Genomic DNA, 15,874 nt, shown 5'->3' with positions numbered 1-15,874 from the left:
CTCAGTTGGTACTAAGGGGCCCAAAGTGTGCAGAGAAAACACCCGTCACACCATTACCACCAGGAGCCTGAATCTTTGATACAAGGCAGGAATGAGCTCGTGCTTTCAGCTTTTTAACGCCAAATTCTGATCATACCATTACAAATGTTGCAGCAGAAATCCAGAACGTTTTTTCCAGTTCTGGCAATCTCATGTAACTTGCAGCCTTGGGTTCCTGCCCTTACTTGACATGAGTGGCACCCCAGCATGGTCTTCTGCTGCTGTAAGCCATCTGCTTCAGTGTTCAGAGATGCTCTTGTGCACACACTGGTTGTAAATCAGTGGTTATGGTTGTTTTCATATCAGCTCAAAAGCAGTCTGGCTATTCTCCTCTGACCTCAAGTCATTTCTACGTTTAAAAAAAACAAAAAAAAAACAAAACTGCTACTCACTGATTTTGATTTTTAAAACCACTTTCTATAAACCCTAGAAATTACTTTGGGAAAAATCCCAGTAGATAATCAGCTTCTGAATACTCAGTCCAGCCTGTCTGGCATCACAGATTGCACATTTCAAGTACTTTAAAAAAATAAAAAAAAAAATAAAAAAAAATAAATCACCTTTTAGCTCCATTCTGATGCTTGGTTTGATTTTGAGCAGGTATGTTGACCATGTCTACATGCCTAAAGGCACTGAGTTGCTGCCATGTGATTGGCCGATTAGATATTTGCCTTAATGACTAGTTGAACAGGTGTACCTAACCACTGGCTGTTGATTATTACATAATTGTTTGCAATAAAGATTCTTTTAACAAGGACATTAAACCAAAGGTCACTTCGACCCATCTGAACAGGTCAATATTCCTTTATGTAAAGATATTACTTTCCCTTTACTTCTAAAAACCTTACATGAAATCTTTCACTGCAGACAGGTATTAAAAAATATTTCTAGATAAATAGTGGCGCACAGGACAAAGCAACAGTCACTTATCGTTTATTAGTTTTTCCATTTTATATACTTTACATACAAACTTTACAATGGAAAACTCACTTTAATGATCCCCCCACCCCTTAACTGAAAATCTACCACTGGAGCCCTTTCTCTTTCACAGCCAAGTATTAATCAAATCTAGTTGGCAGAGGAGAAAGCTCAAGCATCAGCAAACTGCAAAATGAACCATTTAAGACAAGTGTGAAAATTATACTGCTGTTTCAGCAGACAGATAGCAGATCCCGTGGGCGAGTTTCACACCTGGCTGACAGGTAAAACGGCTGTACAGGACAAGAGATTAACTAAACCAGCATCAGTTTCAATATAGAAAACAAAACAACACTTTATGATCGACAGAGTTTACAGACTCTCCGAGAACAACAGTATTATATTCATAGGGTTGAGTGGCATGCTTCTTCCTCTATGTAGCATGAAGATGAGTTTTTTTTTTTTTCCCCCAGCATCTGCCACAACAAATCCATTACAACTCATGCACATTATGAATGCACAGTTTCAAAACATCACATTGGCAGGCAGCTACTGAGTAACAACCACAGATCCTCAGTTAACCGGTTAAACACTCCTATGAGTGACAGTGCTTTTTAAAAGAAAAAAAAAAAAATTCATAAAAGCAAATTATAGCTTTGACTTAAAAACACATTCAATGAAGAGCTTGTGAGGGAGGAAGGGTATGAATTTCGGCTCCAAACCACGTCAACTGAACTAAACAGTGTTGAAACCATTGCCATTTTCACATTTGGTGACAGGATTCAACAACCTCAGTGATCCCAAGAGCGCCTCGCTGAAACGCAGCTGAAAATACATGTACTGGTATGCAACGCTGAAACAAAGCATTAAGGGATGACATGAGTGAATTTGCCCGTCAGGTCTGGTGAAATGAGCAGTTTCATATTAGTGGAGGAACAGAAGATTTCGGATTCTTCATCATTTCAACCAAAAAGAAAACAACAAAACAAAAAAACAAAGCAACGCAAAAAGCCTAACACATTTTGGTCCCGTGGTGTACTACTCTCAGGAAGTGTCGATTTAAACATTCGTGCTTTCAAACAGGAACGAAACAAACTGTGGTAAATTTGACATTTTAACTACGCAAAGTTAGAAAGACAAACATTTCAACAATATTAGATAAACATAGAATTTAACTTAACTAAAAATGGTACAATATCAGCTTTTTAGTCAGCTTAGTTTACTGAAGGGTTTCTGTGCTTGCGTTATGGATCTGGTAGAGCAAAAACCAAGACGCTTTACTGTGAGTGTGAGGCTACATCTCTGGAATTTGAAAAACAACAAGGTCAACGTGCCATCTCTAGCTGTGTTTGAAATTATAAGCTAAAATGATAAGGCAAGGAACAAAAAGGCAATGGCTGAAAAACATGTTAATGAACACATGAAAGCTTTTATTGCTTTCCAAATGTCTACTACTAGAACAGAAATTCAAAAGGACCTCTTTGACGTTTGCTTTGTTGGCCTGTGGCAACAATTTAATTCAGGGCTTGGCAAAACCTTAAAAAGCTACAACTGTTCACCCTTCATGTGTACACACACACACACAGTGCTTCAGATCAATTTTGTCAGAAACACACTACCTAAAAAGGCATCCATCTCCAAGTATGTGGTGGAGCGACCGAAAATACCACGATGTGAAAACGAAAGGCAAACTCTCAAACAGCACTTCACATCCTGCATAAAGATGTTTCACCTAAGCCAACGACTATACCATTTCTCCATGTCACATCTGGGAAAGCAGGATGTAGCGGTAGTTACGACACTAGATGCGTGCTACCCTCATTTCACAGCTCAGCCTTCAGATACAGACGCCGATTTCAGGCATGCGGGTAAAATTCATGTAATGGCCACTGGATTTTAAAAAAAAAAAAAAAAGAAAAGGGGGGGGGAGGTGGGTTAAGAAGGTCTCAAGGAGTCATCTCTTCCTTCCTCCTAGGAAGGAATAGTGGGATCAGAGAAGGGGTTCCACTTATGTGTTACTGAGTGAAAGAGATTACAGATCACTCCTTGGCCTTCGACGTGCTGAATCCAGTAGAGCCAAAACATCTGGGGGGGGGCCACAGGCATCCGCTGTGCTTCCACACAAATCCTAAAAAGAGCCCAGATTGGTAACGTGATATAAAAATCACCATGAAAGTTTTCTCATGAAGGTAGCAAACACGTTTAAACTATGTCAACTCGCTCTGTCCGTCATTGTTGCAGGATGTTTCTTCAAAGGCTACGGCCCATAATGATGACGTCTTTAGGAAAGCCCTCCATTTTGGCCACTTCAAAGCATCCCAGCTTACTATAGAAGTCCAACATTCGCTTATCAGTCTGTCGAACCTTACAGAACGAGCCGTGGGATCCTGAGAGAGAAAGGACACAGAAAAGAGAACCAAAGTTCACTACCCTTGGTTTATTTACAGTAAATCTAAAAGGGGTAAAGAAGCCTTTATGATAAAAAACAGTCATCTAGGCTTCTAATCTTGTCGTTTTGGACTTTGGCCTCATGCACACATTACATGTAGATAAGTGAACCTTTGTTTTCCACTTTACTAAAACTTGAAAAATAAACTTAATGAATCAATACTTCTATGGAGTGGTTATGAGGCAGGGGGCTAAAGACATGATTGGCTGCTACCTACCGTTGGCCTTAAGAGAAGATAACAGACAGCCCATCATGCTTTTGGCCACACTGGGGTCAGTGACTTTGGCGTGAACGTCAACCTTGATGAGAGAGGGAAAGTTGGAGAGGAAAGAGTCCGGCAGACCCTCCTCCTCTTCATGGAAACTCAGTATCATCTTCTACAATAATGAAAGAGTGCTTTAGTAATCTTAATAAAAGGACGCACAATCATAACGCTCAATATTACGATAGAAAGAAATGGATTATAAGCATACCTCAGCCTCTGTGAGGTCCTTATCACAGTCAGGTTTGTGGTATTTCTCTTGCATGAAGGGAATCCAGCTCAACTTGCATTTCTTGATAAAGGGTTTAACATCTACGGTGCCGAGAGCATAACCACAGATCCCTTCATCATCCTCCAACACAAACCCATAGTCCGAACTGAGTGTCAGGAGACCTCCTACTAACCTGTGAACACAGATTAAAGCCTTAATAAGGGGAATGGGGAAATGTGTGGACTGCAAACAAATGCATGTGCCTTTTCTTACCTGTCTCCTATGAGGTCAGGATCGTCATCAGAGAATGGTACATCCTCCGTGCCTTCACAGTACATCTCTTTACATATTTTATAGACTGCAGTCTGCATAATGAGACCGATAACAGCTGTTAATGAAACCGTTGCGTTCACACCAAGTTTAGCAACTTTAACTCTACTTGAATAAGTGACTCATAAGTTATATGGATTCTGCGAATTACTCAGCTTGCAGTTTACATTAATATTGGTCCAGACTTGTAGCTTTTCACTACAATCAATATAAAGACAAAAATCCATTATTTATAATAAATCCCACATTTTTTTATTTTATTTTTAAATTTAAACATCCCCTGTGAATGCAATGTTACAGTCTCATTTTTTGTTTCATTTGTTTTAATGTGTTCAACGCATGTCGGCAACACGCAGCTTCATGGTCATCAAAATTTGAAAAAGTGCTGAAGGCCTGGCAAAAACTGCTTATAGGGTGGGGTTTTTTTTTGCTAGATAATGTAATAAAGACTCAGAGGAACTAAATAAGTGACGAAATACAAAATATGGTCACATATTAGTTAGAAGGGATTTTCCAGAAGTAAATCAGTTTCATACAAAACATGTGGATGTCCAAGACAGACATGTTGCAGCTTCATCATTTTGTCACTTATGTGAAATGAGGGGAAGACGACAGGATACTTATACAAATATCTGAGGTCTGGTGACAAACTGTTTTGTGACATTTAATGAGCAAACCTAATCAATTAACAAGTAAACGTGCCAAAGCTAAAGAAATTCCTTCAAAACAAGACAATTTTGCCGTGCTTGACAACTGTTATAAAAAGGACTACAGGAGTGTGGCTTAACTAAAAAAAAAAACAAAAGAAACAAAAACAACAAGTATCTCACCTCATCTTTGGGAAAGTACGGCCTTATGGTATAGATTTTTGAGGATGGCAATGAAGGTGGAGGTTGGTAGAAAAGATCGTTTGCCCCATCTATTGGCAACAATCGCTGTGGATATCAAAATAAGGAGGGTCAGTTTCACAGGGAAAAGGTGTCGTGCTAGTCTGGCTGACTGCCTCACTGTGTGTTTGCCAAGTTGAACCACTATCAACCCAAAAGGAACTAAAGACAGAAAAGTGCTTTGGAGTCTGAAGACAACTTGAGTATATAAACTGTTGTTCCTTGTTGACCTGACAGTGGACAACAAGAGCAAACCTCACTTCTTTCTCATTTTCGCTAAAGAAACACAGCACCAACTACAAACAGACATTTGCAAACATAACAAAAAGAAAAAAAAGGCTCGCGTTTTGGTCTGACTAAGGTTTTACTGGCTGAAGGAGATGCTCCTTTCCCTTTTGTAAGGCATCGCAATACTTCGCTGCGCAGGACCCTCCTGTTGAGAAAAATAATGATGCTAGCGCAGAAAGACCGAGAGAACTCCAAGCAACAAAAAACCAAAACGGGGAATTAAATGATTGCCAACTGAGTCACTCAACAGCATTTTGGTTGCCATTGGGAGTCTGGGCTGGAAACACCACTTTAGACTGGACTGATGTGTTTAATCATGGAATTCTCTCATCGCGTACATGCTTGCGTTCTCGCTGGCGCTGCGATGCTTGCGCGTGCGCTCGCAAAGGGCTGGCTTTGAGCGCTGTGCTTTCCTGCAAAGAAATGATATGTCATGAAAATAAAACCTAACCATACTCGCTTGCGCTGCATGCGCCAGGGAAAAGCAGCATCTCCTTCAGCAGTTGCTGAAAGAAACCAAAATTGATCAGAAGCAGCAACACAATCAGAAGATGCCACGCCAAACACTGGCTTTAAGTTTGTTTGTCTTTTTCCCCTCCCAGCATGGAATTCAGGTCACCCACTCCCCTCACAGATATTGCCAATATCCCAAAGTAATGCCAGGGCACAAACATATTTGGAGATCAAGTGGAGGGGATGGAGCCTGGATGTCGTGAGCATAACTCACTGCAATCAGCTCACCTTTGACAGACCAAACCCCTTCATACCTATGCACATAATACCATCGTCGCCTTTGCTCACAGCACTCTTTTTTCCTCTCTCTCTCTTTTTTTTTTTTTTCCATTTGATTGCTGTAAATTCGGTGCATTAGATACCTGGAACTCTCCTGCTAGACCTCCCCTAAAGGCCCATGGCTCTTGGTCTCCTCTAAGGAACTGTGCTGAGGACTGACTACGACACCCTGTTAGGAGCAGAGCCAAGCGGACATTGTTACCACAGGATGGGGCTCTCTGATACAGATGAAGGGAGTGGGGAGATGAGAATGAAGGGGGTCATATATCTAATAGCAAAATATTTATGAATTTTTATTTTTTTTAATCATTAAAACATTAAAAAAAAAAGGACCCAATTTGGAATTATATGTAGAGAATATATTTTACAATCAAATGGGGCTCAAGCATCTAAAGCTTATATATGCTAGAAGGAATCTGGTGCAAGATGCACATTACTTTTACAAAAAAACTGCTCTGCACCTTTGTAAATGCAAAACGTTACCCAAAAGCTCCATGTGACATGGTGTCCACGTGGCAAGTTATTTGATGCAGGTCTTTCATTTTCAGTGTTTCAGGAGGGTAATTCTCATTTGAGAAGCTGACAGACTTCATGACCAATACAGAGGGGGGGGGGGGAGATAAAAAAAATAAAATCCGTCTATGGGCTACCAAAGTAAGCTTTAGCTGCCGTCACCCCACTGATATTAGCACCTTGTGTGAAGTCACATTCTCATTTTATCTGCCTTGTCACATGACGGGGGGGGGGGGGGGGGGGGGGGGGGGGTAGCACAAGTCATTAAAAACCAGGAAGACGAGAGGCAGCATGATCAGCATTTCCAGACTTAAAGGACCTCTCAGCTTATTATTAAAACCCAATCAATATAAAGACAAATGAGCAAGCTTCTGATTCAAGTTGCTAATAAAAACCAACCCCTGGTTGACAAGAAGCCCTGTCATGTGACCAGACAAATGCAGCGCGCGTGCAGGACACCTAACAGTGCTTTACATGTAAATCTCTCCCTGATACCTAAAACATTCCTTTGATGAACTGACAACACAGCATACAGATGCAGCCACAGGAAGGAACTGGGAACCTGGATATCCAGATTAAAAACCACAAAGGGTACCGCAAAAGACTAGCCGATTATGTAGTGCAACGGCACCGATCCAGCACTGTGACATTTATGCAGAATAACATGGAACATTTGTTCTTTTGTCTTTCTGCCCCCCCACCCCCCCCCCCTTTTTTTTTTAGGGTGAGTCCACTCAAATATTACATATTAAATATAAATAAAACCAAGTGTAAGGTCCCTTGAGTGAGTGCATCTGGCTGGTCTGAGCCAATTCTACAGGCCTACTGACAGAAACAAAAAAACAAGTTAGAGAGATGCTGCCAAAGAGAAATTTGGGAGTTAACACTTAGTATTCAGACTTTAAAATCGCTGCGCAAAATGTGACTTCATCCAGAGGGCAGCTTGCTTTCCTCCAAATCTTTCCTTTACTTTTAAATTTTTAGCTTTAAAATAAAACTACAAAGATCAATTTGATACATGAACATAAGAGACAACGCCTGCATATGCATACATCGGCCACTGTCGATCCAATAGCAGTAGAAACTTGTACTGTGGATTCTTCCATCTGTACATAGTGAAGGGAGAAAACAGTAGAAAATAGTTATTAGTAAGTGTTCTCAGTGCAATAACCAGGGAGGTTGTGACTAAGTGCCGGCTGCACAGCTTCCACTAGGGGGGAAAATATGGGGACTGATGAAATGAATGCTGATAGCAAAAGCAGAAGTCAATATTTGGGAACTTCATGCAGGTAACTATATTTATGGGGCTTTAACTTCTTTGGTGAGGCTTGAGCGTTTAAGACCATTTACTGAAGCATCAAGCCGGCAGTGTGGACTTTTAATGTGGATTTGCCAGTGTGGGTATGCTGCCTGCTGTGTACTGTGGGCCAGAGACCTCAGCTTTACCATATAGCCAGACAGGACAGAAACCTGTGAATGAAACTGGGTTACAGGGAGTAACCTACAGGCCATGCTGGTGCTTCAGACTAACAAACAAACACTCCATGAAAAGATGGAGATGTCATGAGAAGACTCCATGTCACTCATGCTGTATCACAGGACATCACCTGAAAGACTAATTTAAGAGAGAGATGAAAGTGGGAGGGAAAGAAAGAATATCCTCTTTTACAATGTGATGCATTCTCCTCTGATACAGAGTGAGCACATGATTCAGTAGCTTAAAAATCCAACAACCTTCTTGTAATATATGCATGCGATTCATATTAAGGACAATTTAGATATTTCTGATTCCTTGTTTATGCACCAGAATGGCCTTCCACAGTGAGTCAGTCAACTTGCTCTCCAAGCTCGCGTGCGCGCTAGGGCATGGAGGAAGGGAGGGGGGTTGGGATTTCCCCTGTGCCCATCCCCACAGACGGAGAAATGGAAGCAAGTGTCTGTGTGGGAACGCAGCAGTGATGTTACTGGATACACAGCAAGCAGCAGTAACCCTGCTGGGACATTTTCTCCACAGATACTCAGTTTAGACAAACATGGAGCAAATTGTTGTGGAATAAAAAGGGAGCACAGCAGCAGTGCAAGCAGCATTCAGTCAGATTAGAAAAAAGAAGAAAAAAAATCAACAAATTAAAGCGCAATTAATAGATTTATATCCATTTAAATGTGATGCATTTGACCTAACCCATTTCTAAACTAATCAAATAACCTGCTACCAATTTCAGCTGGGGATATTTGCCAAAAACTAATCCTACATTAACTGATGCAGAAGATTAGAAATATTACTGTTATTCAGATTGTTGTCTCATATCATTCTTAAAAATAACATAGTCCAGGTCTAGAATGGAAACCATGCAGCTAAATGAGCCATCATTACACTGTTTGTTCTTTCATTTTTTATTTATTTATTTTTTAAATGATGTGCTTTAGTAATTTGTATGCAACTGTGTTCCTGAGAATGGTAAAGGATTACAACACTTGAATGGACTCTACGCTAAACTACTGCTCTCTAAGAATAAGGACCCCGTGGTTCCCTTTATACATACCGAGCCACTGGACAAAAGACTTGACCATAGAAATGATGCTCTTGATGTCCCAGAGGTAAGAGTAGAGGTCATACAGGATGGTGCGGTTAGCTGTATTAGATAGCCGTGTGAACATCTGGATGACTGAGCAGCACATCTCCTCAAACTTTTCTGCCCGTGACTGCCATTCGGTCACCTGTGTTCAACACAATGTTTGAAAAAGATAAATACTGGTGGAAAACGCAAGCATTAAACCACTTAAGAGTTGTGGTAGCAGGAAGAAACCCCCCCCCCCCAAAAAAACAAAAAAAAACCCCACTCATGTCACTTATGACATATCATATACAAGTGTCCCAATAGGCCATGAGTGTTGAAATTATTTACAACTGTACTTTTCCACTGTGACGTGTGAATATGTAACTAAAAGCAAAACAAGCTGCATAGAAAGGGAAGCCATAGTTTACACAAAAAGCACAGCACTAAACTGTAGTCCAAGCACACCATTTGCCGTCATAACCACACCACCCAATGGGCAGTATGGGTACTACACAGCCACCATTTTGTTTTCTGCACCATGAACAGCATGGTTACCGGTAGTTGATAACAGACTAGCCATCTAATGGACCTCCTTCTCTGAACACACTCCATGTGCGTGTTTCAGTAAAATCACCCACCTTTTCAGATTCTCTCCTCTTGCAGTTGACACTAACGACGCTGCTGTTGGCTCTTAGCCAGTTGAACTCCTTTAACATTTGCATGGCCTTGGGTCCATGTTCGTAAGGCAGATAAAAGAGCTCTGCCAGCAAGCACAGGTCCTCCAGGGTAAGAGGCTCTGCTGTGAACAGTGCCTTTTCGTTGGGCCCTGGTACAAACACTTCCTGTGGACCCAAATCAGCAATGAGACTTTGCAAGCATTTTAATTTGGTTTTTGCCTTCAAATGCAGATATAAAGGAGAAATGACTCACTAATGTTTGCAGCACCTGTTTGAGCTGATCATCTGTCTGCATAGGGGCGATATCATTACCAGAGTCCTCTTGAATTGACTCCTCAGGAGATTTGGACTCTGCCAGACTCTCTTTGTCTGTATCCATAGGTTTGAGGTCCTCGGCCATCTTGTCAGCTAAAATAGGACCTGCATGCTTCTCTTCTGGGTCGACTTCGGCTTCTGGCTCTGCCTCATCTTGCTTCTCAACCACCATCTCCATGGGCTCCTCATCTGAATCCTTCTTTTCCACCTCCACCTGCACATGCCCAGTAAAAAGTTAAAGTACCTGTAGATAGTCTGGTACAATCCTCTGTCTGGATTGTACCAGACTATAAAGAGAGGACAATTACTTTCATTATTAGCCCTTTAATCAATGACCCAATGGTTATTTTACTGGGTGATGAGCTGCATGAACAGAAAACAAGTACTTTTAGCAATTGAGTTAAGGTCACACAAGTGCTACAACTGTGTCATAATGCAAACTCCACCTCCTCTTCCTCCTGAGGTCTTTTTGCCAAAGGAAGTGAGATTGGATCCAGGCACAGAGCAGGCATTGCTGGAGACATGATGGGCTGCTGGAACACAGTTGTGACCGTTGTTGAGGAGCAAAGAGAGGGAGCAGTCATGGATGACACATCTATGCCCGTGCCTTTGGCACCACTCTGAGGCACCTGCCGGCCTGTGAGAACAGAGTGTCAGTGCATACGGTATGGTTTTTAGGCATTTCAGGTGATGCTGCTAAAAACTCTATTAACAAAAAAAAAAATTAATGGAGATTAAACTTACTGTTGTATTGGTGAGGCACACCAAACTCCCCAAGCCATTCTGTGAGAGCCAGTTTTAGAGCAAGTTGTGGGCTATAGAGCATGTCTGTCTCAAGTTCTTCATCACTGCCTTCATTCTCCAACTTAATCTGGATAGAAACGGTGCTGTCCTCACCATCAGCTGGTAAAGGGGCAAGGTGGGGAGAGAAAAAACAGAGAAGTACATCCATTAATAATCTGGATTTCAGTGCAAGATGACAGTAACTTCATACTGAGAGTATACTGCATCAACACAAAATAAGCATTATATTGATAATGACACTTTTGGAAACTTTAAAATCCTTGTAACTAAAGATTGTGTACCTACCCATGACTTCAGACTTTGATATGAGGAGCTGAGGCCTAAACTTAATGAAAGGCGTTTAAGAAATCCAATGCTCAGGATTCTTTTCACTCCATGTGCGCTTGTATAAGCATTACTTAGCTTAAATAGATGTATAGTATATTAAAACCAGACTGCGGAAATGTTTTCCTAGTTTCGATAAACCTTACATCGGGTGTTACATTTCCCCAGCTAACTATAAGTACACCCCCACCCAAATTTTCAAAACCCTGTGTGTTTTATTTTTGTTAAATTACCCCTTTGCCTCAAAGGCATAAAGGGTTTTGATTAGAGCTGGGCGATATATCGAGTTTTTAAAACATCGATATATTTTTATACGAGATATAAGATGTGACAATATCCTTTATATCGATATAGTCTATGTTACGTTATAATTATAGTTGTGGAGCCGCAAGTTTGCCTCTCTTTCGTCCACTTTTGTCTCTACGCAACGTTACTCCGCCTCGCCTTCACTGAAGACAACTCCCCCTCCTCCCCCATCGCTTCACGTGCAGGCAGCGACAAGACGGACACGGCAAATCTCCGTTAACGAGTTACTGCGCATCGCCCCATGCGTGGGGCTGGACGGCGTCAACGTGCTAACGAGCTAAACATGCTAACGAGCTAACAGCGCTAACCCTAAAATCCTTTCATTCTCTCAAAAGTTGATAGCGCGCCTTATGTATGAATTCTGGTTGTGCTTGATGGCCGCGAACCGATTTTATGTGGTACACGGCGCTCAGCAATCTGTCAAAAATGTTTGAGTACGACTTTGGTAAGCTACGGAGCTGCACCGCTTGATAGATTGTCGGCGTATTACGGCTACCGAGGAGCTTCGCGGAGTGATACGTACTGTGCATCAACGTAATATTACCGTATTGTGTGTGTATAAGGACCATAAATGGCACCTGTAAGAGAGGTGGTTATGAAGCGGATTTCAAACTCCAGGCTATCAGTCACACAGTAAAACTTGGGAACAGAGCAGCTGTGAAATCTGTCTTTGTTATTACGCTCAGCGTCTTTTAGTTTACATTTTGACTGCACAATTGTGAGCTCTTTGTTTAGCACAAAAACAACCTTGTTTTCTTTTATTTATGGAGCATTATTATTTAACGAATTCTCATAATTTAATTTTGAGTAATTTTTCATGTACATCTGTGCTGTATGTTAATAAAAGTGCCTGTGTGACATCTGGGACACAGCTTTGACTAAGAACTCTCTTTTTGTTCTTACTTTATGGCTTAAAAAAAAAAACAAAAAACAAAAAAAAAAAAACCGATATATATCTTATATCGCCATCCAGCTAAAAAATATCGAGATATGAATTTTGGGTCATATCGCCCAGCCCTAGTTTTGATAAAATTATTTGATACTGATCTTCATTTTTCCCCTCCTTCCTTATTGCTTAATGAAGTACATTTTACCCACTCATTTCAAGCTGGATCTTTTCTGTCTGTGGTATGCTTTGAAATTTGCAGAATAACTAAACAAACAAAAGAAAATCTCTGTTGCTTACTCATGACCACATCCTTGCGCACACCGTTCATATTAGACTTGTACCAGGTGGCCAAAGTGTGGATTGCTACAAAGTTGGATTCAAACTCGCAGTTTGGATTGGTGAGGACTCCCTTCAGTCTGGGGATGAGCTCTGTGGAGCGGCCCTTGTAGGGACCCAAGAAAAGTCTCTTCTGGTCATAATCATTGGCATGAATATTGTCCCAGATTACTGGGGCTCTTCTCAGGATTTTTGACACCTCTTCAATAGACTCCACTGTGATGTCTTTGGAAACCACTTTGGGGCCTACAGAAAAGTCAACATATCCAAATAATTATTCTTTTTAAGTCTTCAACATAGACATGTATGAATAGGTTTGCAATTTCAAGGAAAACTGTTAGACTTGCCTGTCCATAGCACATCAATGTCAGGCAGGAGCTTCTCCCCTACTGTGTGGAGGTAAGGGGACTGAGGGACACTTGGGTAGCAAAATGTTCCACAGTACTCTGAATTTGACGGTGAGAAAAATAAGTGAGCAAGTAGCGCAAACACACACAAAATGAGCAAATAAGGCAGGTACAAAAAACAAGGAAAACAAGTTACCTGTGGGACAGAAGAGGAAGGTTTCAGGCTCGCCAAGATATTGGTAGATTTCATTGGTGATAGAAACCTGAGCGTGTGCAAAAGAACTGAACACTTCTTTATCAGCAGGGCACATGTTGTGGTCAATATCATCAAAAAGTAAGGCAAAGGACTTGCAGCCAAAGTGTGAAACCTGAAAGGGAAGAAATGACATAGTAAAATACAGAAAACTGCTGTAGATATCCATCAAGAAGGATTTCAATGTGTTCTTCATAAAAATGCTGCAATACCTGATCAAGTTTCCTCTTGAGTGCAGAAACCTCTTTTTGGTTGGAGAAGGTAATATCTAATCCAGGGGAAATGGCATAGATGAACTCTATCCCATGCTCATTAGCAGCACCGATTAAAGTCATGAGTTGCTCTAGGAGACAGGAGAAAGACAAAAGTGTAAATTATTGTGCATTTATAATTAATATGCAATTGGCTCACTTTAAAAGTATCATACAATCATTCCCCCGTCTCCCCAACGACATTCTTGGTAATCACCTGCTTCCTCCACTGAATACAGCTCCCTCCAGAACATTCTGTGTTTGCAGTCATCTTTGGGTGCGTAAAGGTATGTATTCAGTCCCCATTTCTGCTGCCTGTGAAAATCATTTTTTTCAGACTCATTAAAACAATCCGAGTTACCCTGCTATAATGCTGTCAACATGCAGTCTTAAATGATCCACAGTACCTCCTGAACAGCTCTTTCCTCTGTTCCATTGTCCATGGCCGCCCATAAAAGCCTGCGTTAGAAAGCACGACATTCAGTTTCCACGCACCCTGCAGTCCTAATGTGCGTTTCCTGCATGCACAGCGAGCTGCTTAGTCGCTTCGACAGTTTGCCCCTTGGTGCCGACGTGCTTGAATCTGCTTAATACTGATCTTCTGAATTACTCAGGAATGTGCCCAAATAAAGACGTCCCTTTTAAATTCATGAAGTGTAGCACTGTGTTCATCATGTACAGACAGACAGCGGAATTACTGCAGCATTTCGACGCCTAGCTTCTGATTGTATGCGATTAACTAGATCGTGTTGTATATACACGTAAGCCTATGAAATTTTAAAGGGTAATTTTTTTTATTAACCAGCATATTTGCATTTTAAGATACAAATTTATTATTTATTTATATATGTGACGATACCAAACTACATACATAATCTTTCTCCAACATTACCTTCCACGACTCCGCTTATAAATTTTCTGAGGCCCGTCGTTTCGACTCCGATCACAGTCTCTTCCACCGGGCCAGGGACCTCTGCACAAGGCTCTCCGGAGACTGGGCTGGGGCTCGGCTCACCATCCACTTGAGGAGTCTCTAACGTATTTTCTTTTTGAACCATTTTTCGACGTTTCGCTCGATACAAAAGTCACGAAATTTGCGACGAACCCAGGGAATATTTTCAAATGTAGGTCAGCAGGCGAATGCTGCCAGGCAAACCTGGTGGAAATAAACCGCGTCACTCTGAGCCTAATGTTAGCTAACGCAAGGAATCTATCGAGTTTTCGAAACGAAGACCCTGACTGGTTTTACAAGCTGTGATATAAATTACTATCAGGTGATACAAATCATCATTTAGTTTGGCTAATATGTAAACAAAAACCAAACACTCGCTCGTGGCTGTCCGTGCATTTTCTCTTCTTTATGGGTGGATTTGACCTACTTTACGTCGTTTCTTCCTGTTTACACCAAGTGCGCATGCTCACGAAACCAGTTCAAACCAGTCACAACTAGATGTACGTGACAAAACACCGCAAAGATTTTACACAGTTAAAGATATAGCCTACACCTCAGTTCACGGCATGATAGGATTAGCCTCCTTTGTAACCAGTTGTGGGCAAAATGTACATCAAAATTATAACGACATCCGTTTTTTTTACTCAATACACTTAATAGTAGTCAGATATGTAGCAATAATGAAGCTAAATAACAGATTGGTTTATGCGTGATTACCCACATCATCATCAATCTCTCTCATTTATCAATGAGCGGGGATACAAAGTGTGCACGTATTTATCAAATACACAAGAGGGTGGCAATTATTCGCTCTGTTGGTCGACTGCGTTGAACATCTCGCCGGCTGTGTAATATCTTTAAATTCCAGCCCATATTAGGAATGCAGCTAAGCTCCAACACCACTTTCAAACAGAGGGGAGGTGCTGCTCATCTGTTTATGATCTGTGTCAGCAAAATGCGCATGCTTTGTTCCAAATCGTCAAGATAATCCAGTTATACTTTTCCACAGTACACAGCGCGCTTTACTACAATGACTACAAAACAGGGTTGCGAGTTTTCACAATATCCAGGGGGTGAGTCCAAAGATTAGGTCAACTAGTCAGGACAAAAAAATAAATTCAATGGCCCTGAATAGATTTGTACATGTTTTTTACACAGTCATTGATGCTAGCC

The 15,874-nt window shown here is 41.2% G+C and overlaps 1 protein-coding gene across 4 annotated transcripts; it reads right to left on the bottom strand.

Moving 5' to 3' along the window:
- Positions 1-2,847: 2,847 nt before the first annotated feature.
- Positions 2,848-15,148, bottom strand: oga (O-GlcNAcase). 4 transcript variants are annotated; one of them, XM_085369930.1, is made up of 19 exons: positions 14,642-15,148; positions 14,157-14,208; positions 13,967-14,064; positions 13,711-13,841; positions 13,442-13,613; positions 13,246-13,344; positions 12,860-13,144; positions 10,984-11,142; positions 10,686-10,876; positions 10,178-10,453; positions 9,886-10,089; positions 9,233-9,407; positions 7,742-7,795; positions 6,260-6,345; positions 5,040-5,144; positions 4,153-4,244; positions 3,880-4,072; positions 3,624-3,783; positions 2,848-3,344 (listed from the first exon to the last, which is right to left on the bottom strand). In XM_085369930.1, exons 1-19 carry the CDS (start codon positions 14,805-14,807, stop codon positions 3,208-3,210), a joined length of 2,835 nt encoding a protein of 944 aa, XP_085226056.1. In that variant the 5' UTR covers positions 14,808-15,148; the 3' UTR covers positions 2,848-3,207. The 4 variants fall into 4 exon arrangements, with proteins under 4 accessions (XP_085226056.1, XP_085226057.1, XP_085226058.1 ...); XM_085369931.1 differs by having other exon boundaries at positions 10,193-10,453; XM_085369932.1 differs by lacking the exon at positions 7,742-7,795.
- Between the last annotated feature and the right edge of the window lie 726 nt (positions 15,149-15,874).

Source organism: Diplotaxodon limnothrissa, linkage group LG13 (assembly GCF_057381915.1).
Source record: "Diplotaxodon limnothrissa isolate DT_005_m linkage group LG13, D_limnothrissa_male_GT1.1, whole genome shotgun sequence".
Taxonomy (NCBI): domain Eukaryota; kingdom Metazoa; phylum Chordata; class Actinopteri; order Cichliformes; family Cichlidae; genus Diplotaxodon; species Diplotaxodon limnothrissa.
Note: the sequence above shows the minus strand (reverse complement) of the source record. Positions and strands in the feature narration are given on the sequence as shown.